General features: G+C 35.7%; 1 protein-coding gene and 1 long non-coding RNA gene across 6 annotated transcripts in view; one reads left to right on the forward strand and one right to left on the reverse strand.

Annotated features, from left to right (window-relative positions):
* Window positions 1-1,581: 1,581 nt before the first annotated feature.
* On the forward strand, window positions 1,582-2,214 carry LOC128546894 (uncharacterized). The gene is made up of 2 exons (XR_008366205.1): window positions 1,582-1,702; window positions 2,117-2,214. It is a non-coding gene; the product is annotated as an uncharacterized LOC128546894 (long non-coding RNA).
* A 16,099-nt stretch (window positions 2,215-18,313) lies between these two features.
* LOC123531416 (alpha-tocopherol transfer protein-like) overlaps window positions 18,314-24,927 on the reverse strand; it is a 37,025-nt gene continuing 30,411 nt past the window's right edge. For all 5 annotated transcript variants that reach the window (XM_045312354.2, XM_045312350.2, XM_045312352.2 and 2 more), the window contains exon 8: window positions 18,314-23,386. In XM_045312354.2, the coding sequence (XP_045168289.2) occupies window positions 23,255-23,386 (132 nt within the window). In that variant the 3' untranslated portion in view covers window positions 18,314-23,254. The remainder of the gene's footprint in view (window positions 23,387-24,927) is intronic.

Raw genomic sequence — 24,927 nt, forward strand, 5'->3', positions numbered from 1 at the left:
AGGGATCTGGCCAGTTTTCGAAATACCAAGATACCATGCTAGTACAAGTTTTGTACAAGTTTGACAAAAATTGCTTGCAAAATGTGGTTCCGTGCGTGTTCACAAGAAATTATGGACGGACGAAGGGCGATCACAAAAGCTCACCCCGTCACTTAGTGACAGGTGAGCTAAAAATGCGCAGCTTCGGTTTTTTCTTGCCAGTAAAAGAACCATAACCTTAGAAACATAGCCAAATGACACAAGATCATAAAATTCATTTTACATTTTCACATCTGTTGCCATGGCAATGAATTTTTTTTTTTTACCTTTTCACATGCATATCAAAATGAATGAAATCCATTTCATTTCTGTTTATATTCCAATCTTGATTTCTGTTTACAGTTTAATCTTTATAAGTTGTGACAACAAATGATGTAAACTTACTTAATGACAGATTACTAAATGACATGTTACCATGGCAACTTGAAGATTACTTTCTGCTTTCTTCACTTCTTAACATATAATCAGCCCATAAGCATCCAAAAATGAAAATATTAAAGCCAAAACATGCAAAAAAGCTAAAAATGCTTAATTTTAGCCCTGTTGCCATGGCAACCAACAGTAAAAGAGCATGTTTTAAATTGAAAAATGTATCATGCCCGAGAATTTACCTCTATACATGATTTTAAATCATTCTTAGGAACATTAACAACTAGAACTGTCACAGGAGTGACTCATACCCCCACCATACGGTCTTGTCACAGAAGAATGGCAACCATAAGGAATCTTAAAAATACTTTGGAGTACTTCATCCTGGGCTTCCACATATAAGTAATACTAGTATAATACTAGTATAGTAATACTAGTAAATATATTAAATCTCTAATATTAGAGATACACTAAAAGTGAATACAAAGAAGTGTCTTACCGACCCATGTTACCACGGAAAAATGTTTTTACTTTTTACATAGGACTTATAATAAAAAAGATTGAAAATCTAAAAATAGGATTTCTAAAAATAGACTAATTCCTGGAATTTAAGGGGAAGAAACTCAGTACAAAGGTTAAAAAAGGTTACTTCCCTTTGGCTCTAAGCCAATCAGAATGAGATATAGTGAAAATACATCAAAATTAACATTAAATTCTAGGTAAAAGGGGACACAATTCAAGAAAAATAGTGTCAGAGTTATGCACCTTGTGTCACATGATGTGGGTGATGAGGTGGAACATCTATTTTAAGTCTGAATCAAATCCATTCAGTAGTAATTGAGATATAGTGAAAATACATCAAAATTAACCTTAAATTCTAAGTAAAAAGGGGCATAATTCATGAAAAATTGGTGTCAGAGTTATGCACCTTGTGTCACATGATGTGGGTGATGAGGTGGAACATCTATTTTAAGTTTGAATCAAATCCATTTTGTAATAATTGAGATATAGTGAAAATACATCAAAATCAACCTTAAATTTAAAGTAAAAGGGGACATAATTCCTAAAAAATTTATTTCAGAGTTAAGCACCTTACGTCACATCATCTGGGTGATGAGGTGGAACAACTATTTTAAGTTTGAATCAAATCCATTTAGTAATAACTGAGATATAGTGAAAATACAACAAAATTAGCCTTAAATTCTAAGTAAAAGGGGACATAATTCATGAAAGCTTGGTGTCAGAGTTATGCACCTTGTGTCACATGATGTGGGCACATGATGTGGGTGATGAGGTGGAACATCTATTTTAAGTTTGCAGGCCTTTTTTTATGCTGATTTTAGGGCCGAAATTCGGCCCCATTCCCCAATCTAAAAAGTATACTTTTTTCCCCACCTTGGCCAAAAATTCCCCATGCAAAAAAAATGAAATTAGTTTTGATTTTCAGTCCTGATTTTAACAACTTTTCAGCAAATATATTCCTCCAAACAATGATTTCGCGACATAAATTTCCCCTCCAAAAGGGACCTGGTACCCTTCCCCAAATTTACAAAAAAAGGGCTGGTTTGAATCAAATCCATTCAGTAGTAACTGAGATAAAGTGAAAATACATCAAAATCAACCTTAAATTCTAAGTAAAAAGGGGCATAATTCATAAAAAAACTGTGTCAGAGTTATGCACCTTATGTCACATGATGTGGGTGATGAGGTGGAACATCTATTTTAAGTTTGAATCAAATCCATTTAGTAATAACTGAGATATAGTGAAAATACAACAAAATTAACCTTAAATTCTAAGTAAAAGGGGACATAATTCATGAAAACTTGGTGTCAAGAGTTATGCACCTTGTGTCACATGATGTGGGTGATAAGGTGGAACATGTATTTTAAGTTTGAATCAAATCCATTTGGTAATAACTGAGATAATAGATTTCGGGACGCGACGGGACGGGACGCAACAAACGCGACAAAACTGACTCCTATATACCCCCCTCAAACATGTTTGGTGGGGGTATAAAAAATAAAATAATGAAATATTGTTCTTCTTTTAAGGAATTTTTAGTTTCAGAATTCCCTTAATTCTCTTACAGGATTATGCATGTTTTAATAGCCTGATGTATTTACACTGATATTTTAATCAAATATTTGTAACACCAATCATTTATTATTTTGTTTTTTCCAATTTATTTAAGTATATTCCCAAGTAACACTTATGCTTACTTTCACAACAGCACATAATGCTCTGTAAACAATTGTCTTTGCAGATTTTTATCTTTATTTTTGGTAAATATGTGCATTGTTCAAATATCATATGGAGAAAAAATAAATACTTTAATAAATATTGTAAAACTGTTACGTTTTTGAAAAATAACAACTTGCCAAGTTTGCATAATTTCTTTCAAATATTGCCATCATAATTTTAAAGTAACACAGATCTACTTTCTGCAGCTTATACATGGAGTTAATAAAATTTTATATAAGAAGACTCTATTCCCGTATTACAGCTGCCATATTATCTGAATCTAAAGAAAATTGTGGCACTCTTACAACTGTAAGTGCTTTATTAATATACAAGAGTTTATTTTGCTGGTTGAAGAAGACCCAAGATGCCCCTCCAGCTTTACATCAATTTTTGACAGGCTGACACCAGGGTAGAACAACCAACCTTCCTAAACCCTTACCCTGCTAAATTCCCATAATGAACTAGTCCATCTTTCAATTTGGACAGTACCATTAAATGTTAAAAGGCCTGCATACCAAAAGGAAACTGACTGAATGGCAAACAGTGTAGATCATGATCAGACTGCACAGATGTCGTAAAGGCAGAATCAATCACATCCAGCATGAAATAATTAAGTTGGCTGGTTGGCTTCCCCAGTACGAAAGAATTCTTAACACAAGGTGAATTTTGGACCCACAGCGGCAGTAAATGAAGCAACTTAGTGATTCAAAGTTGGCAACCATAACTGCTTGGCCACCTAAAATATCATGATATACCAAAGTAAGAATAAAGGTCGCCATACCTAACCCTTAACTTACATAACATAAACACTTCATGGAAATGATCATAATCTTTATAGGAAAGGACTTTACGGTCATTTTTATCTTGTCTTTTTTTTTAAGCAATAAATTATTTACACTGCTGGATGAAAAAAAGTCTACCTGTTTTAGCATCATTTCTACCATGGTCGCTACACAGCAAAGGAACTATCTACCCATCAACCATCTTCTCATACAAGTGTCTACAATGCGACCAGCTTCATTGAATAAATACCTGAAAAATATTTTCCACAAAACCTGTTTAATTTTGACATAATAATAGTAATACAGTATGTTAAAACTCTACATGCACATTTCAGTCAATTTGTTTTAATTGAATTCTATGAAAGCTGGTGCACCATGCTACATGCTAAAATACTGACTGTCAAATGGAAACTTTGTCAAATGATAAATATCCTGTTGTTAAATGCAAAATGTGAAAAGCCAATAAATGCCAAATACTTACTGCCAAGAGCTAATATTCCAGCTGAATGTAACAAGGGGTGAAAGCATCTTTTAAATACTAAAACAGTCACTAAATTGCCATGGTTTCATCACTTTGGCTCTATCTGACACTATTTTCCATATATTTTAAACAGCCAAATACAACTGTTTCCCCAAGCCAAAAATAGCTTTATTTCCCCTAAAATTGTTATATAATAAATTTTGCTTCAAAGGTCCCATTTTCCCCTTAGATTTAAAGAAAATGTTCCTTATTTTTTAGAGGGAGCTTTACCAAAGTCAGTATTTATGTATTTTTCAACAATAATTACCCCCATGCTGCTTCAAACTTTAAACTGCGCAGCTGTTATATATGGACTGATAATCATGTTTACTTCTCATCAGATGCCAAATTCAAGACATCAGAATCAGTACTATACTAGATCCATCATGAAAACTGGACAATTGGGACAGGGAGGGTGGGGGGCATACCCCCTCCCAATAATTTGACCGATTATGGTAATTATCTTTGCAATTTTACTGACTGCGAGTCAATTTTAGCTGATTTCAAACTGTGTACCCCCACCCCCATCTGAAAATGCTTCCCAAATCCTGGAAAATCAAATTATTTGGATTTACCCTTACTAGGGTATATCACTCTATATTCCCCCCTTCAGAAAGCCACTGGGTTGATAAACAAATTGAAAAATTCAAACAAAAATCACCGATATCTTAACCACACGTACGCTGCTAAAAAAATGGATGCTTTATTTTAACAATGGCCGAATGGGCAATTACTGCACGATATTTAATTGTGAATGTAGATCTAGCTCTGCATACAAATTAAATTAGATCTAATATATTTTGCAAAGTAAAGTAGACATACGATGAGAATTTTCTTATCTGAATTAGATATCTAAAGATACAGAAGACCAAAAAGTTCAACTTCTTCGTCTTGGCACTTTGCGCGAATTTTTGATTTGGATGCGTTTTGACGTGCTGTTGACCTACTGCTTCCATACCCTTGCTGAAAAAGCAAATTCTGAGATGCTTATTTACTTACCTAACGTTTCCAATCAGGTCCGACTAAATTTTTACCATTTTTATTGTTCTTCTCTTTTTCTCCCTGAAAACAACATAGTCTTACACAAAAATGGCGTCAACTGAGTGAACACATCTCGTAAGTTCGTAAGGTCACATGACATGTCATGCACGAACTAGTTGTATAGATCAGGCGTGGTTGCCTCCACCAATGAATTTGCGAGACCGTTAGGGCACCGTGGTCTCACTACTTTCCCGCTGATCACCCCTCCAATCGTGTATAGCACAAAAGATCTAATTTTTTAAATTTATATTTAGTAAGCACGTAGTGAGGCCCCGAATGGGGTCAGGGTGATAAATCCAACAACTGTCATTTACAAAATTTTCTCCGTAGCTAGTATTATATATTGAAACTTTCCCAAAAAATCACTGCAACAGTCATTCCGGATCAAGTAATGAAAAGTCACCCGATGTCTGGTGTCTGGCCTTCATGTGATGACAGTGAGCATGTGCAAAGATCACACCAGGCAATAATTTTGAATAAATAGATCTTTTTTTCTTTTCTTTTTTTTAAAATGCAGGTCATTTATTTATTAATATTTACCAATTTTGTTTTTGTTTACACCAGTTGGTGTTGTAAGTGATTGCTGTAAGACGGGTGTTCAATTATATGCTTAGCTCAATAGCATGCGCGGATATATAGCGCCCCCCCCCCCCCCCCCCCCCCCACAAGACAAAAGGAAAGAAGAGAAGGAAAGTAAATGTATATGTATATGTGGCTGCTGCTACATACGACCCAGACGTAATTCATACTAACTTTAATTATCTATAGAAACAAAGAATTTTACTTTAAAGAAAACTTAATTTTATTAGGCCTGTTTACCCCAAATTGAACAGGTGAGCTCATAAAAATGTGAAAATAAGCTGCATATTTTACATAAAATTGCAGTGAAAATGCGTTCTTAAATTATTTAATGTATAAGGACACATGTTTGTCATAGTAAGGGGGCGCTCGGATCCCCCCGCTGAGAAAATTGGCTGGATCCGCGCATAAATGAGGAGAGCGCAGATCTACGGATCTCGGGGGGTCGTGAGTTCGAGCCCAGGGCGAGGTGTATGTTCTCCGTGACGACTTGATAAAAAGACATTGTGTCCTCCACCTCTGATTCATCGAGCCCTGGGCGAGGTGTATGTTCTCCGTGACGATTTGATAAAATACATTGTGTCCTCCACCTCTGATTCATGTGGGGAAGTTGGCAGTTACATGCGGAGAACAGGTTTGTACTGGTACTGAATCCAGGAACACTGGTTAGGTTAACTGCCCGCCATACTGTTGAAAACGGCGTTAAACCCAAAACAAAGAAACAAATCAATTATATAAATAACCGATACGAAGGCGGTCGACTTTATCGTCTGCTCGAGCTTAGCATTAGTACCAGAAGACAAAAAAATAAAGTAAAATAATAAAATGGTGAAACTAACCATGCAAGGTTGTCTGTGATTTCACAGAAATAAAAAATAAAAACGCGAAAGCGACCCAAGTCGGTCGAGTCAATTTCTTTAACAATGAACCCATATAAAAATATCTAAAAAAAAAAATTCCAATTCTACACTAGATCTAATTCTATTCCAGTGAAATAATTATCAATGTGGAATTATAGTGGTTAATAAATGCAAAAGAGAAACAGTATTTCATTACGCTGCAACTGTAACTACCCCCATTCTCTGCTATGCGCGTCACAGATGACACCTTCGTTTGAAAAATTGCATGCATGGTGCCCGTATACGAAATATTTCTGGTCCGTGCTTGAAATTGGTACTTTGTGATTATGAGTAGCACAGTCGCAATTATTTGCGGTTATTTCTGCATTGTTTACACCAGACATATACCTTTAATGGTCTTCTGTAATTAAGAAGTCTCTAGGGTTCCGTGAACTAGCATACGCGCAAGATTTAATTCACTGTCTTAAGTTGTGTAAGGATTACAACAATTTCGCATGTTGATTTTCGACCTGGACATTTTACAATGTTTGAATGTTGATGTACGATTGCGGACATAGCTGGGTCTACATTAAATGTTAATCTACGACTTGAACAATATCAAATATGATCTACGACCTGGACATTTTTTAATGTCGATCTACGACATTACCTTGTTGTGACGTTGATGTACGATTGTTTGGTCTACAGTGAATGTTAATCAATGGCCTGAACTATTTCGAATGTTTATCTGCGACCTGGACTTTTTCCAATGTCGATCTACGACATAGACTTGTTTTGAATGTTGATCTACGATTGCAGACCTAGCTGGGTTAACATGAATGTTAATGTACGACATGAACAATTTCGATTATTATACCTCACTTTTGTCTACAATGGTAAAATCCCATTACCCGAAAAGGAGATATTTTGACTATCAGAAACATTTTCAGTCTTTCTGACACGTGACCAAGCGAAAGTGACTGTCAGGTCATGTGACCGCGCTGATATTTTGAATGTCATATAAGGGCAAATAACTGCTTCAGGTTTTTAGCCATATGATTGCGTCCCTTGTACACAGTGTCATATTGTAATGACGTCGCTATTCAGTGTGTACACAACTGATTACCGCGCTAAAGATGAAACTGTTGAATTAAATGAACCAGAAACATTTTTAAAACTTTTTTATGTGTTTAGTTTTGTTCGGTATAATAAAATAAATACCATATGGCAGCGTGTGTGACATTGATATTGTCAACCCTCGGAACAGAATGTCACCACTCGGCTATCGCCTCGGGTGACATTCTGCCCTCGGGTTGACAATATCAATGTCACACACGCTGCCATATGGTATTTATATAATGTCAATCAACGCCCTAAGCTTGTTTTGAAGGATCTACGATTGCAGACCAGTCTATATTGATTGTTGATCTACGACCTCGACAATTTTGAATATTGAATGTCCAAGCGGGACTCTTGTCTGAAAGTTTAGTTGGAGGACCAGGGTCCGAAACTCACTACCCCTGCTTTCATTCTAGCAATATCTCACCACTGGATCAATGAGCCGGCCATGTAGGTTACCTATGGGCACGTTGTGTATTGGTCCTCGAAATGAAGTATCAAAGATTAGTGTCGAAGCCATGTATTCGAGGGTCAAGTGCGAGGCAACGCCCTCCCGGCCCAAATACCTGTACGATTGCAAGAGTATTGCAGCTCATGTTCTTGATCATTTGCAACTTTTTATAAAACTTGCCTTTTTTATTTTTTTTTTTTTCATTTTTTTTATTAGGGCCTATTTGTTTTGTTTGTGGTTTAAGGTAGAACACGATACTTTGCGAACTTTCGAGTAGCGTCTTGAAATTTTGCATGTGTAAAGTTGACCATATTTCAAACAAGGTGCAGTTTATTTTATACTAATAGATCCAACCAGTTTTTGTACACGAGACGTCAAAGTTGACCACCAAAGCCCGTTTCTGAAACTGACGTTGTCGCGTATGCTTGGCAACTGTTACGGGTACTGCAACGGCACCAGCCAACAAATTTTCTTAAATTATACTTTATTCGACGAGAATTATTTTTTCCTTAATGGTGATGTAAAAATCATTGTTTTACATCGACAAATATTTGAAAAATGGAAAGAAAATCGCCGTTTTTGACTTAAAATTAACGTTCAGTTTCGCAGCATTTTTCGGCTTTAAATCGGTATATTAAAAAATCCCTGAATTAAATTTTTGAATTTTTTCAATAAACGGTGTTTATAATGTATACTAAATGACAAATAAAACTGGCGGGGGTGGGGGGGGGGGTCACCGACTTAGTTTTTTCGGTACATGTGATTTTACTTCCCCCACCCCCATGCGTAAATTTTGTACCGTAATTCGACGTCTGCAGGTACGTTTGGGACATCATAATTTGGCCATTGTGTTTAGCTTATCAGCTGCACCATTTAGTGTTTTACTTGTTCTTAAAGACCTTTATACAAAACAAGAACAAACATTTTGTTCCATGGCAAGACGTTTATATATAAACAATGACGATAGCGTACTAATAAGTGAAATCTTAGTACATTGCAATATATTCTATAACGTGCCATTGGTGAAAAAAAAAATCCGAAGTGTTTGGTATCTTTAAATGCGTCAAGTGGACACAATTTGCTACAATTAAGGTGGAATGCGCCTAAATTCAGAAGTTATTGGGTTCCGTTTCGATATTTTGTTTAATTTAAAATCCAGCATATTCCTCATATAATGCGTATTTTACAATTTTGATATTTCTGTAACATTTTTCTCCGCAAACCTTAGACGTCCAATTTTGAAGAACCTTGATTCACGTCCGTCGGACTGTTTTCGTAAAGCGTTCTGTTCAGTCAACAAGTATCTGCATTTAAAATGGTATATAATTTGTGGTGATCACTTAACCTTAGACTCGATATTTACGTTAAAGTTACGTCAGAGCGACAAATATGACGTTGAGTTTTGAATAAAGAAAATATGCTTTAATCTTGTCTAATGTAAAACCCAAACAATATAATTTGACTAAAAAGTAATATGATGATGAAAACTTTATTTAATCGCAATGAGTATTTGTTTCTGTAAATCTTCATTTTAAGGTAAACTGTACTTTTAGATCAAAATAGCCTTTAAAACTCTGTTACCGTGGGCGAAATTATTACGCTGAATTACATTACTCTATCCCTACCCCAGATAAAAATACGTAATTAAACGGGTTCTCGTATGTCTTGTGAACAATTTTTAACCTATTTTAAGAAGAATTTAGTCAAAAGAGTCCTTTACAACTTTGCAAGGATTTCTTGAATTACCTCTTAAGTTCATGATTATACATGATAATACACACGACATTGTAAACATTTACAAAAATAATAAGAACAAGAAGCTGCGTTCAATAAATGCTAGATGCCCCCGCTGGCATCCTTGTCGATACAAAGCAACATAAGTCAAAAATGAGGTCACGGTTAAACTGAGGTCAGGTGATGTTTGAAGATGAGGAATGGTCACAGGTTACATCTGTATTAGTATCAATTCATTCTTGTAAGTGATATTAATGCTAGACGAAACGGTCCCATTTGGTTAACCAAGAGATGGCCCATATAAAGCAACCTAAGTCCAAAATGAGGTCAAGGTCAAGGTCAAACTGAGGCCAGGTGATGTTTGAAGATGAGGAATGGTCACAGGTTACATCTGTATTAGTATCAATTTATTCTAGTAAGCGGTATTGATGCTAGACGAAACGGTCCCATTTGGTTAACCTCGTGCGAACGGCCGAACGGCCGAACGAACGGACGGACGGACAGGACGATCACTATATGCCTCCCGCATCAGTAGATGCCGGGGGCATAAAAATTAAAATCCCTAATATCGTTATGTCATCATGTTGGAATAAACATCATAAATTTATTTAACTTTATTATAGGTTTTACGTTTTGGAAATATTTCGATTGTTTCGAGAGTAGTTAGACACCCCGATTCCAAATAAAGTGCAGCCATGGGAAAACAGAATTTATATTCATCGTACGGAGGCTGTTGCTCTGAAAAGGTTAATTTATTAACAACGCTAGATAGAAACACCATCCTTTACAAAGAGGTTTTAGCTCTCTAGAGATGTATTTCAGTAAGAAAGATTATTATTGTACTCACAGACACATAATAGAAACATATTCCATATATAATATTTTTCCTAATATTAGAGACCTATCAAACATAACAAGTACGAGTAAATACTCTGCTAAAATGATAAACATTCCATAAAATAAAAAGAAAGAAAACTGTTTGTTTTAGGTTTAGTGCTGTTTTCTGTTACGATAGGCGGTTAACCTATATCCAGCGTTCCTCAACAAGTAACTTACCACTTTACCACATAAAATCGGTGGTGGAGGACGAATGATTTCGGACAGATACCTTCTACCAAATTGTCACGCCCTACCCAGGGATCGAAAAAGCGATTCATTGAACTGAGCTAAGCGGATGGGTTAAAAGAAAGAAACACAGAAAACAGTGGTTGTAATGGAAACTCGCTGTAACTCAGCAGCGGTTAAACATGTATAATTCTATGTTGTAATTATCTATATGAGCGACTCAAGAATCGTAACTTTGTACGTAGGACCGACGGCTCAAACTAACTAGTCTTGGTTTCGTATTTACGAGATACTAGGATTTGTACCAGTATATGTATATGTGTAAGATTCTATTTTTTATTTATTTTTATTTTAATAAGCGTCTACGTTTGAGATATGAGTTCCAGGCAATCATGATATGAGCCGTGCCATGAGAAAACCAACATAGTGCGTTTGGGACCAGCATGGATCCAGACCAGCCTTCGCATCCGCGCAGTCTGGTCAGGATTCGTGCTGTTCGCTTTCAAAGCCAATTGTAATTAGAGAAACCATTAGCGTTGATTATGAGGATTACAGCTTCCAAACAAAAAGTGGACATATTTAGAGGCCAGAGAATGTACCTGAACTACCGGTAAGTGTATCAAGTAACTTTCGGTTATATATTGACTGATGTTAAGGTCAATATAGTGTGATATTGACCGAGAACGCAGTTTGACTGGCCTATATTTCATACATATAAGAAAACCTTGAATGATAACAGGAGTCATCACTTTTGCGGGTCAATATCACTTTTTGCTTCCGACCAATCAAATGAGCGTATTTGAAAAGGGTATATATGATATTGTTTATTATAGTCTCCTCAACATACAACACGTTACATCAATAATATAAACGCATATATAGCCATTCTATAACAGAGTTATGGGAGACTTGTATCAAGAACACACGAATTAAAAAATAAAGAAAAAGGTCCAAGGGAGGCTAATTCAATTATTACGCTTCTAACCATGAACAGATTTATATCCCTTCCTTGAGTATGTGCATGATTATGTAAATATATGTAAGTATATATAGACGTATATTTAAAAATGTGTGTGCATGTATATTTGCATGTTTGGGTATAAGGGTGTACGTATATCTTATGTGTTTTTTTGTTTGTTTTGGTTTAAGGTAGTTCTGCACTTTTGGATCGAAATTTTTTCTACAATGTAGAATTTGATTAAACTCTGAATTTTCAAAACTTCGGAATATACTTAGAAAAATCAGCAAATAAAAAAGATAGGGTCGTATGCTTGATTTTTTGCTAGACTGATTTGAAAAGTTTGGACCGCACGCAATTTTTCATAATGGGAGCCTATGGGAAAATCGCAACTTTCATAACATTTTCGCAAATATTTTTTTTTTCTAAAATGTAGATTTTAATGAAACTTCTCACAGTCGTAAATAAACATATGGCCTATAATATGGTGAAATAAAATGTATAGGTCCGTGTGCTTATTTTTTGTGATATTTGGCCATGATTAAAGCGAACCGCCTATTTCAAGCGAATTTTAAGACATTATTTTGAATTATTTAACGTGTCACATGTTTTAACAGGAAGGTCTAATACGTATCAGTTGTTCCAGGTTTTAATAAGATATTTTAACTTTAGAAATACAGTAACTGTCCCATTTTAATAAAGTAACCCACAGGTTGCCATTAATTCATAAAATGATTTTCATTTCCGTACGCCGAATCCAGGCTTTATTCTACGTTTTCCGGACAAATGACGTTACGCCATCACTTCCGGCTTATCAAACGTACAGAACTACCTTAACGCCGTTTTTTCAACAGTCATGAACGGCGGGCAGTTAACCTAACCAGTCTTCCTGGATTCTGTACCAGTACATACCTGTTCTCCGCAAATAACTGCCAACTTCCCCACATGAATTATCAGAGGTGGAGGACGAATGATTTCAGACACAATGTCTTTTATCAAATAGTGTATCACACATCTACGAACAAACTGTACAGGATCGAAAACCTGTCACGTGACATGCTCCATGTCCCACACGCGAACATTTTTAGCATACCAATAAACCCGCCGCCTCCTGGCAGCGGATAATAAGCTCAATCTGTGTGCATTATGCTTTCTATTAGACAGATTATACATCAGTTGTACTCTCGAAGAAGTAGTAAAATTTCGTAAATATGCAAAATGACTTTCAGCAATAGGGTGGTTTACAATAGTAGACAAGCGTTTGGTTCCCTTCTGTCAGTTAAATTTCAGAACCAGTGACAAGGGTTTGTCTAGAGGGGGCGAAGTGTTTGTAAGTGAAATAAAGATTGTGCCTTAGTAAACCTACTTTGACCATTGTCCGGTTTTGCAGAGAACTTCAAACTCCTATTTTTCAAAACTATGTTATTTCTCCAAGATGTTTATCTTACAAGTTTAACTAGCGTCCAAGAATAGTGTTAATTCCAGAGTTAAAAGAACTTAAATTCGTTCAGAGATGGAGAAGTCAATGTTTCAATTAAAAACAATTTTAACATTTTGTCATTGGATCAGGCAAATTAGATACATGAATCACAAATTACATATGAACAATTTACAAGATAGACAGAAATCTTAGAACTTGTAACCTTTGCAGTAGATGAGTTTTTTTTTTCATCTTTTAATCAGTCTATAGCTGCAAGAAAGAAATATTTAAAGAAGTGCCATTACAAAAATCTAAATACTGTCACATTTTCATAACTGGTGAATAGTGGTGACAAAGCAACATGGATTAAATTTCAAATTTTCTGTAAACGTTCTGTAAAGGTAGAAAATTAACGAGTATATTCTTATTCGCCATTTATATAACATGCCATGTTTTCTCCTATCACACTTGAATGTCTCTTCCATTACTCATAGTGTAGTATTCATTTCATTTTGTCATTTTCTTATTTTGTTATTGTTTCTTTCGTTGATGTCAGATGTTAATTAAAGGCCCCTGACCTTATCAAAAAGTTAACTTAAAACTTGGTATTATTATTTGATTTAACGTCGCAACGACACATGATAGGTCACATGGCGACTTTCCAGCTTTAATGGCGAAGGAAGACCCTAGGTGCCCCTAAGTGCATTATTTCACCACAAGCGGGCACCTGGATAGAACCACCGACCTTCCGTAAGCCAGCTGGATAGCTTCCTCACATGAAGAATTCAACGCCCTGAGTGAGGCTCGAACCCACATCGATGAGGGGCAAGTGATTTGAAGTCGGCGACCTTAACCACTCGGCCAAGGAGGCCCCCGAAACTTGGTCTAAGAAAAAATACACTAGCATCTTTTCAATACGCTAGTAACTGTATTATGTTATTTTGATAGTTGTACTTTCATATTTCGTAGACATGTAGGCGTTCAAAATTCACCCTCAGATATAAAAGAATTTTTGGTTTTGAAATGAATACAAAGATGGTGCATGCACTAATATGCTGAACCGTGTTGGTTTTAGTAACACTATATCCTATAGTGCATTTTATTTGACCTGGCGGGGCAGGGTTTCGCGACGGTCCACTAAATTATTGCGCAGGGTATGTAGTACATATAAACAATGAATTTTAGTCGTTGGTTACCAAAGATTACGGAATTCAACAACTATATTGCTCTACCTATTTTGCTCGTTTGTTAAGATTACCATTATTTTCATAAGTCAGAGATTAACTCCGCCCCGCCAGGTCAAATAAAACCGCACAACACTAAAGGTTGCAGTGATAAGTCCCCTGCAAATACATGTTGAAAGTGGAAAGAAATCTGTTTAACCTTCGATGACCATTTAAACCCGTTGTACAGACTTCAATAGCATACAACTGCATAGCAAATTGAAGACTGTGGCATTGGTTTTACACTGACATTCAAACCTATGTGTCGTTCACAATGGACCAAGTTCCCAATGTTTTCCAGAGCAACATATATGCGAATTGGCCTATTCATGAAAACTTAAAATAAAAATTCCAAACTTCTAACATTTGCCTATTAGTTTAAAGGTATTCGTTTGAATATACTCAAACTTGAAAATTAATATATTATTATGCAGAATGACACGGAGAATTTGGATTAAGTCATCAATATATTTCAAAAATAAAACCTTAGATGTTCACAAGGGTTTGTTTTCTGATGGGATTATTTATGTATAACAAGTAAAGAGAGGTAACTCATTTTAAAGACCCGACATTTAATAGCACAATTGTATAAAGTCATATATAACCATGCAAATAAACAATATTACAATACAATCACATCTTTTAATATTTCATACTATTGCACTAAAACATGTAGAATTAATGGTAGTAGCCAACGACCTCGAACTTACTGCAGTACATAAACTAAACCCTAAACTTTTCTGCAAAACACCTTTGAATGCGAGTCTAGGCGACATTTTAAGTTATTACGAAAACATACATTTTTATACAGTGAAAAAAGTATAACTTTAGAAGTGTCTGTATAGAATACATAGAGTTGGTTTTTGTTGAACATAATACATAGACATATAAACCTAACTCGATCAGAAACTATGTCAATTATACATTCTATGAAGAAGCACTTCCTCAAAAATCAGGAGAGAGATGACAGTCTAGTACAATATGTACTGGTACTTCGTTTCCAAGATATAAGCGTCAATTAAAACGTTCTGCATCTAATACCAATACAATGGTGCTAAACACAAGGCATTTGGGCAAGTGAACTTTAAAGAGTTAGCTTTTGCGTCAGACAACTAGTTTTAACTACGGTACCCAGTGGTGTTTTTGCCACAGACCGTTCCAAATGGTATCCTGTTGCTTCTCTTCTAATGTATATTACTTAGATGTTTCTCTTATTGCCTTCAACTGAATTAAATGAATGCAGGTCAGTGAACTACACGTAGCGTGTGGTATTTACCTTGCATCTTGTTCTACTTGTCCTCGACTTTAAACGCTCCTTTTAGATGTTTCTAAATCCCGACGTGCAAGTTTTCGAGCGTCTTCTACAGTTATCATTGAACTTCTTTTTCCACGTCCACTGTGGTGTGATATGATATAATGTAAACAATTTGCTTTGCAAACAAACCGGATTTACCTGCCATATTAACAGATTAGATAACCATTTTTAACACAGTGGTCAAGGAACGCCTGTATTAAAACAGACAGTAGTAAACGATGTATGCTTAGAATGTTGCTACTGAATAGTTGTATATTTGATGACAATGACAATCACAGTGCAAAACTCCTCGTCACTTTCTAAAAATTTGTTAGTAAGCGTTGAATTTTGAACATCTCTCGTATAAAAAAAATCTTCTACATAATATATTGTCGACAATAAATAATGGAGAAAGACTATAGCTGTACCATTAATCAAAATCACCTTGTGATGTTATCATATTAATAACCTGAATAACACAAAATATAACTAAGTTGCTTGTATACTGTTTTAATGGCACTAAAATACATATTACAAAATATAATTAACTCCACGTATTCCGTCGCTCACCTGAAAAGTACCTTTAACTTTTGACCTTGCAAGTTGTAAAGTTTTACATTAAAATAGTTGTCCAAAATAGACATTGTGCTTAATAACATGGTTTAAAAAAGCGATAATTTTAATACTGCACACGCACTTTCACAGTTAAAACCATAAAGTGATGTTATAACAAGGGCTGTCAGTTGACAGTGCGCTCGACTATTCTCAGTACTTGATAGTATAATATAAGCTATGAGTAAAACTTTAACATTACAATTAGCATATTCTAAGTCGAAAAGGGGCCATAATTCAGTCAAAATGCTTGATAGAGTTGCCTCCTCCATTTTACAGACTGGGGTCATGATGGTAAACAAGTATGCAAAATATGAAAGCAATATCTCAATGGACTTTGAAAATATTTGGGGTGGTATGCAAAGTTTAACGTTACAATAAGCATATTCTAAGTCAAAAAGGGGCCATAATTCAGTCAAAATGCTTGATAGAGTTGCCTCCTCCTTTTTACAGACTGGGGTCATGATGGTAAACAAGTATGCAAAATATGAAAGCAATATCTCAATGGACTTTGAAAATATTTGGGGTGTTATGCAAACTTTAACGTTACAATAAGCATATTCTAAGTCAAAAAAGGGCCATAATTCAGTCAAAATGCTTGATAGAGTTGCCTCCTCCTTTTTACAGACTGGGGTCATGATGGTAAACAAGTATGCACAATATGAAAGCAATATCTCAATGGACTTTGAAAATATTTGGGGTGGTATGCAAACTTTAACGTTACAATAAGCATATTCTAAGTCAAAAAGGGGCCATAATTCAGTCAAAATGCTTGATAGAGTTGCCTCCTCCTTTTTACAGACTGGGGTCATGATGGTAAACAAGTATGCAAAATATGAAAGCAATATCTCAATGGACTTTGAAAATATTTGGGGTGGTATGCAAACTTTAACGTTACAATAAGCATATTCTAAGTCGAAAAGGGGCCATAACTCAGTCAAAATGCTTGATAGAGGTTATAATGCAGTAATTCGGTCCAAAATGTGCTTCCGTGGTGTAGTCGAAAGAAGTCCCTTATAAATAGATCCTAATTTTTCCATTTTTCGCGTATTTGCGCGTAAATCGGGGGCCAAATGGGCATTATTTCACTCGTGGAATGAATTTTACATAAAATAGGATACGTTTCATGCTAATATTCGCATGTTTTCGAGTTGTTTACTTGAAAACGAAAGTAGAGTGTTTATTCTGCGGACCGCTTTCTGAAATGCGGCAATATGAGGGTAACTGACTTCAGTTGACTTGCATTTCACTGCATACTATTCAACACCCCTTTTTCTTTTCGTTTTCTTGAAGCAAATGTATGGATATCTTGTGGAAAATAGGTCTACGACGGAGTGAAAATCTAGAAACTGTAACAAAATTGGTCTGAAGTAGCTGAATTTTATATGAAACAAAGAACAAATTCTTTTATTGGTATATAGCCTATAAGAGCTGAAATAAGACTTTTCTCGAAACACATCACAGTTAGTCTTCATAGTCATAAATCGATTGTATATGTTATAAAATGATGTTTTCAATGCAAAATAATTATTAAATTTGAAAAAAATTGAATTTTGACCATATTTTGAATAGATGCGCCATTTTCGGCAGCAATTTCTGCATAGAAAGGCCAATATTTTGTCTGCAGAATGTGTGAAAATGCACAAAATGCGTCCATTTGAGTCATATTCATGACGGAATGAATGATATTTCAGAATCAAAATGAAAAATAATGCATACAGGTGAAACTTTTACCAAAATTTACAATGAAGCGACCACAGAGCCTAAATTTAGCCCAGAAAATCGGTAGGGATGGCCTCACTTAAATGTCTATATTTCTCTAAAATCTCGAATTTTCACAATGAAACTTGTTAACATGTTCGGTATTTCATCTTTCTTGAAAATAGAGATGAAAATGTTATGAAATTTGATAAAAGATATCTCTTATAGGTTATAATGCAGTAATTCGGTCCAAAATGTGCTTCCGTGGTGTAGTCGAAAGAAGTCCCTTATAAATAGATCCTAATTTTTCCATTTTTTCGCGCATTTGCGCGTAAATCGGGGGCCAAATGGGCATTATTTCACTCGTGGAATGAATTTTACATAAAATAGGATACGTTTCATGCTAATATTCGCATGTTTTCGAGTTGTTTACTTGAAACGAAAGTAGAGTGTTTATTCTGCGGACCGCTTTCTGAAATGCGGCAATATGAGGGTAACTGACTTCAGTTGACTTGCATTTCACTGCATACTATTCAACACCCCTTTTTCTTTTCGTTTTCTTGAAGCAAATGTATGGATATCTTGTGGAAAATAGGTCTACGACGGAGTGAAAATCTAGAAACTGTAACAAAATTGGTCTGAAGTAGCTGAATTTTATATGAAACAAAGAACAAATTCTTTTATTGGTATATAGCCTAGAGTTGCCTCCTCCTTTTTTACAGACTGGGGTCATGATGGTAAACAAGTATGCAAAATATGAAAGCAATATCTCACTGGACTTTGAAAATATTTGGGGTGGTATGCAAACTTTAACGTTACAATAAGCATATTCTAAGTCGAAAAGGGGCCATAACTCAGTCAAAATGCTTGATAGAGTTGCCTCCTCCTTTTTTACAGACTGGGGTCATGATGGTAAACAAGTATGCAAAATATGAAAGCAATATCTCAATGGACTTTGAAAATATTTGGGGTGGTATGCAAAGTTTAACGTTACAATAAGCATATTCTAAGTCAAAAAGGGGCCATAATTCAGTCAAAATGCTTGATAGAGTTGCCTCCTCCTTTTTACAGACTGGGGTCATGATGGTAAACAAGTATGCAAAATATGAAAGCAATATCTCAATGGACTTTGAAAATATTTGGGGTGGTATGCAAACTTTAACGTTACAATAAGCATATTCTAAGTCGAAAAGGGGCCATAACTCAGTCAAAATGCTTGACAGAGTTGCCTCCTCCTTTTTTACAGACTGGGGTCATGATGGTAAACAAGTATGCAAAATATGAAAGCAATACCTCAATGGACTTTGAAAATATTTTGGGTGGCACGCAAACTTTAACATTTGTGTGACGCTCACACATACACTCACGCCGACGCCAGGGTGAGTAGGATAGCTTTCCTATTCTTCGAATAGGCGAGCTAAAAAGCAAGAATTTCTATAAAACATTCTACTATGTTAAATTGGATTTAACAACAAATTAGTATGTTTTATATTCATTACGGAAAAATGGCAACCACATTTTAAACAAAGGCATTATGAGCCTTTAATAACTGACCATATGGAACTTTAAAAAAGATGCTAAAGACAAAGTTTTGAGATGGTCCAAGTGGCTCATAATAACAAGTTGTTTAATTTTTTTTCTAATTTTTTCATTGCGGCCTCTTAAACGGTCAGGCGGAACCATCTGAATAAAACTGAGAAAAACTACAGACCAAGATGTTACAAGGATGCTACTGACCAAGACGTTACAAAGATGCTACTGACCAAGGCCTGTGAGTGATCTAACTAGAATTTCATAATAAGCAATTTAAAGGGTTTTCTTTGTAGTTGCTTTTCAGTTCTAGAAGCATCGAAAATGACCAAGCAGAACTACCTAAATAAAACTGAAAGAGGTCCATGCAAGAATGCTTCTGACCTAATTTAATGAAGATACACCATAATATTATGGCTTAATACATGTAGAAGAAAGTCGTTTAACATAAGAAGCGAGCTATGAATGACGGAACACGACATACACACTACCATCACAATAGCGCACACTGAACCTTTGGTTCAGAAGTGCAAATAAAATCCCAATCTTGCATAGATATGTAACAACAGAACTAGTCACCCGTTTTAGATAAGAAATACAGCCCTCATAAACCTTGATTTTCAAGGTTTGATGAATGAAGTGTTGCTTGCTAACATATATTACATATAAACAAAAGTACACTGTCTAAAAGAAATATCTAAGACATTACTTGAGAAAATCTGTATAAATAACATTTTATAATTTACATAATTATTGCGAAATAAATTATTTAAAGTAAATAAAATCTTCCTTCAACATCAAAGCTGGCAAGTCGCCATTTGACCAATAATTGTGTTGGTGCGATGTTAAACCTAGCAAAAAAAATCAAACAATACGTACCTTTCGAACAAAAAATATACATCATTTTTAAATAAATCTATCTTCGTTTACTTGACTAACGAATCTACAACCACAATCATGATAAACTAAGAAAATATCTTATGGGACTTTGGTGACATTTCCTCTGTAACATCATATGGGAAAGCAAACAAGAGGACCATGATGGTCCTGAATCGCTCACCTCTTCCAACATGACCCAGTTTTGAGTATGACGTCGTTTTTTCTATTATTTGACATAGTGACCTAGTTTTGAACTTGACCTAGGTATTATCGAGATAAAAATTCTGACCAATTTTCATGAAGATCCATTGAAAAATATGGTCTCTAGAGAGGTAACAAGGTTTTTCTATTATTTGACCTATTGACCTAGTTTTCAAAGGTACGTGACCCTGTTTTGAACTTTAACTAGATATCATCAAGGTGAACATTCTCACTAATTTTCATGAAGATCTCATAAAAAATATGGCCTCTAGAGAGGTCACAAGGTTTTTTTATTTTCATACCACCTGGCCTAGTTTTTGACCGCACGTGACCCGGTTTCAAATTTGACCTAGATATCATCAAGATGAACATTCAGACCAACTTTCATACAGATCCATTGAAAAGTATGGCCTCAAGAGAGGTCACAAGGTTTTTTTTTATTATTTGACCTACTGACCTAGTTTTTGAAGGCACGTGACCCACTTTCGAACCTGACCTAGATATCATCAAGATGAACAGTCAGACCAACTTTCATACAGATCCCATGAAAAATATGACCTCTAGAGAGGTCGTAAGGTTTTTCTATTATTTGACCTACTGACCTAGTTTTTGAAGGCACGTGACCCACTTTTGAACTTGACCTAGATATCATCAAGTTAAACATTCTGACCAATTTTCATGAAGATCTCATGAAACATATGGCCTCTAGAGAGGTCACAAGGTTTTTCTATTTTTAGACCTACTGACCTAGTTTTTGATCGCATGTGACCCAGTTTCAAACCTGGCCTAGATATCATCAAGACGAACACTCAGACCAACTTTCATACAGATCCCATGAAAAAATATGGCCTTTAGAGAGGTCACAAGGTTTTTCTATTATTTGACCTACTGACCTAGTTTTTGATGGCATGTGACCCAGTTTCGAACCTGACCTAGATATTATCAAGGTGAACGTTCTGACTAATTTTCATGAAGATCTTTGAAATATATGGCCTCTAGAGAGGTCACAAGGTTTTTCTATTTTTAGACCTATTGACCTAGTTTTGGATGGCATGTGACCCAGTTTCGAACTTGACCTAGATATCATCAAGGTGAACATTCTGACCAATTTTCATGAAGATCTTGTGAAATATATGGCCTCTAGAGAGGTCACAAGGTTTTTCTATTTTTAGACCTACTGACCTAGTTTTTGAAGGCACATGACCCAGTTTCGAACTTGACCTAGATATCATCAAGATGAACATTCTGACCTACTTTCATAAAGATCCCATGAAAAATGTGAGCTCTAGAGTGGTCACAAGCAAAAGTTTACGGACGCACGGACGCACTGACGGACGACGGACACTGCGCGATCACAAAAGCTCACCTTGACACTTTGTGACAGGTGAGCTAAAAACCATGAGACAAATCGCTATGTAGTTCAATTTTCGAACCGCAATGTATATATAGGGGTAGAAGTGGTAGCATAAATGACATAAAGAACAGCATTAAAATTCCTCATTCCCATTAATGTTGTACGCCTACTCTCTTCTTCGAAGATAATTGCTGGGGGCATAAATGTCTGCTGTCAAATTAGTCATTTACATTGACATTCTACAAATAGCAGCATCAACATTCTTTCGTACAGTTCTTAAGGTCATGTCTCTTGAAACCATCAATGGTAAATTGTTTTGCTTTGTTTCTGTTGGGTTTAGCGTCAAACCAACACAATTTAGGACATATAACTACCTTTCGAACTTTTTAAGTTAGAGGGCGACTAGATACACTCTGTAAGCATTGTTTAAGGTATGTTCAGCCACCTTGGTAAAACTAGCCACCTTCAGTATGCCTGCTGATAGCTTCTTCACATCACGAATTCTATAACCGAATCTATTAAATTTAACACACCATATCCATAAAATGTCAGCTGTTAGGATTTTTTTTCAGTCTAAAAATCATAGTTACCTTGACATCTGGCCTGCACCTGCAGATATATAAAAGGAGGGATTATCTAAAAATCACAAACAATTACCCTATGAAGTGCTATGACAGTAGGCTAAAACATTCTTTTTTTTATTGAGTAGGAACCATTTTCAGTCTTAAGGTTACTGAACTTGACTTTTGACCCCCAAAACGATAACAGTATTCTACTGACCATAGACAATCACCTTATTAAATCAGACATCACTGTAGGCCGAAACGTTCCTTAATTATTCAAAAGAAACCGTTTTGAATCTTACAGTCACTAGGACCTTATTCTTTGACCTATGGATCCCAAAAACAATACTTTCATCTGCTGACCATTAGCAAACTCATATCAAATTAGGTGACGGTTGGGCAAAACATTCTTCACTATTTATGCAGAAACTCTCACTGTGACGTTTACCTTTGAACTACTACTCTCTAAAATAATAGGCGTCATCTGCTGACCCCAAGCAATCATCCCATATATTTTGACTAATATTTTGACTTGTGAGACCAAATATTATGTTGCTGACTGGAAACAAAATAGTCCACCGACAAATGGACAGACAGACCAACCACGAGCAAAGCTATATACTCACTCTTCTTTCGAAGGGGGCATAATAAAATCCTAATAAATACAGTAATGAAACGTTCTTTCAACAGAAAAAAAAGCTAGTGAACAAGTCACTTAAACTGGTATAGCCACTATTCATCAGAAAATTAAAACATCGTCTGTCTGTTGTTTCGGCTGACTATCTTTTTCTTCAGTGGATGTTTTTACAAAACCGTACTTTGCTTCTTCATCAAATTCTGCATCACATGCCAACAGTTTATTCTTCCATTCCTGAAAAGAACACATTTTAATATAAAGTGAAAAGGCTGAAACATTTTAAAGTAATTAATTTATTTATTTTGTTGGGTTTAACGTCGCACCTACACAATTATAGGTCATATGGCGACTTGAAGATTATGCTTTAATGGTGCAGGAAGACCCCAAGTGCCCCTTTGTGCATTATTTCATCACAAGTGGGCACCTGGGTAGAACCACCGACCTTCCGTAAGCCAGCTGGGTGGCTTCCTCACATGACGAATTCAATGCCCCGAGTGAGGCTCGAACCCACATCGATGAGAGGCAAGTGATTTAAGAGATTTGAAGTCACATTTTAAAGAAAATCTAAAAAAGCTGGGCTCTTTTATGCCAAAATATATTAAACATTCATCTTAAAGCATCCGATTAGCTCAACAGGGCGAGTGCAGATCTATGTATCGTGGGGTTGCAAGTTCCGTCCCAGGATTATGTGTATGCTCTTCATGACAATTTAAGAAAACAGCGTTTCTGAAATCAGTCACTTCCTTCTCTGATTCATGTGGAGAAGTTGGCACTATACTGCATTTGCTTGTGAATACTGGTGTAGAGTATAAGAAGTTTTCTCAAGTTTAGCGAAACTCTAATATTGACTAAATCATTTCCATATTCTTTATTGAAATGACAACATGCCAGCACTGATGTTAGCTGCTATTCTTTTTACTTACAAAATAGCACAACTGTACAAAAGATGTGTTTTTAAGTGTGTGTAAGACAACAAGAGGACCATGATGGTCCTGAATCGCTCACCTATCCCCACATGACCCAGTGTTGAACTGAGTATGACGTCGTTATTTCTATTATTTGACATAGTGACCTAGTTTTTGAGCACATGTGACCTAGATATCATCAAGATAAAAAATTCAGACCAATTTTCATGAAGATCCATTGAAAAATATGGCCTCTAGAGAGGCCACAAGGTTTTTCTATTATTTGACCTAATGACCTAGTTTTTGAAGGCACGTGACCCACTTTTAAATTTGACCTAGATATCATCAAGGTGAACATTCTCACCAATTTTCATGAAGATCTCGTGAAAAATATGGCCTCTAGAGAGGTTACAAGGTTTTTCTATTTTTCGACCTACTGACCTAGTTTTTGACCGCACATGACCCAGTTACGAACCTGACCTAGATATCATCAAGCTGAACATTCTCACCAATTTTCATGAAGATCCATTGAGAAATATGGCCTCTAGAGAGGTCACAAGGTTTTTCTATTTTTAGACCTACTGACCTAGTTTTTGACCCCACGTGACCCAGTTTCGAACCTGACCTAGATATCATCAAGGTGAACATTCTGACCAATATTCATGAAGATCTCATGAAAAATATGGCCTCTAGAGAGGTCACAAGGTTTTTCTATCTTTAGATCTACTGACCTAGTTTTTAACCCCACGTGACCAAGTTTCCAATCTGATCTAGATATCATCAAGGTAAACATTCTGAACAATTTTCATGAAGATCCATTGAAAAATATGGCCTCTAGAGAGGTCACAAGGTTTTTCTATTTTTAGACCT

This window comes from Mercenaria mercenaria, chromosome 11 (genome assembly GCF_021730395.1).
Source record: "Mercenaria mercenaria strain notata chromosome 11, MADL_Memer_1, whole genome shotgun sequence".
Taxonomy (NCBI): Eukaryota; Metazoa; Mollusca; class Bivalvia; order Venerida; family Veneridae; genus Mercenaria; species Mercenaria mercenaria.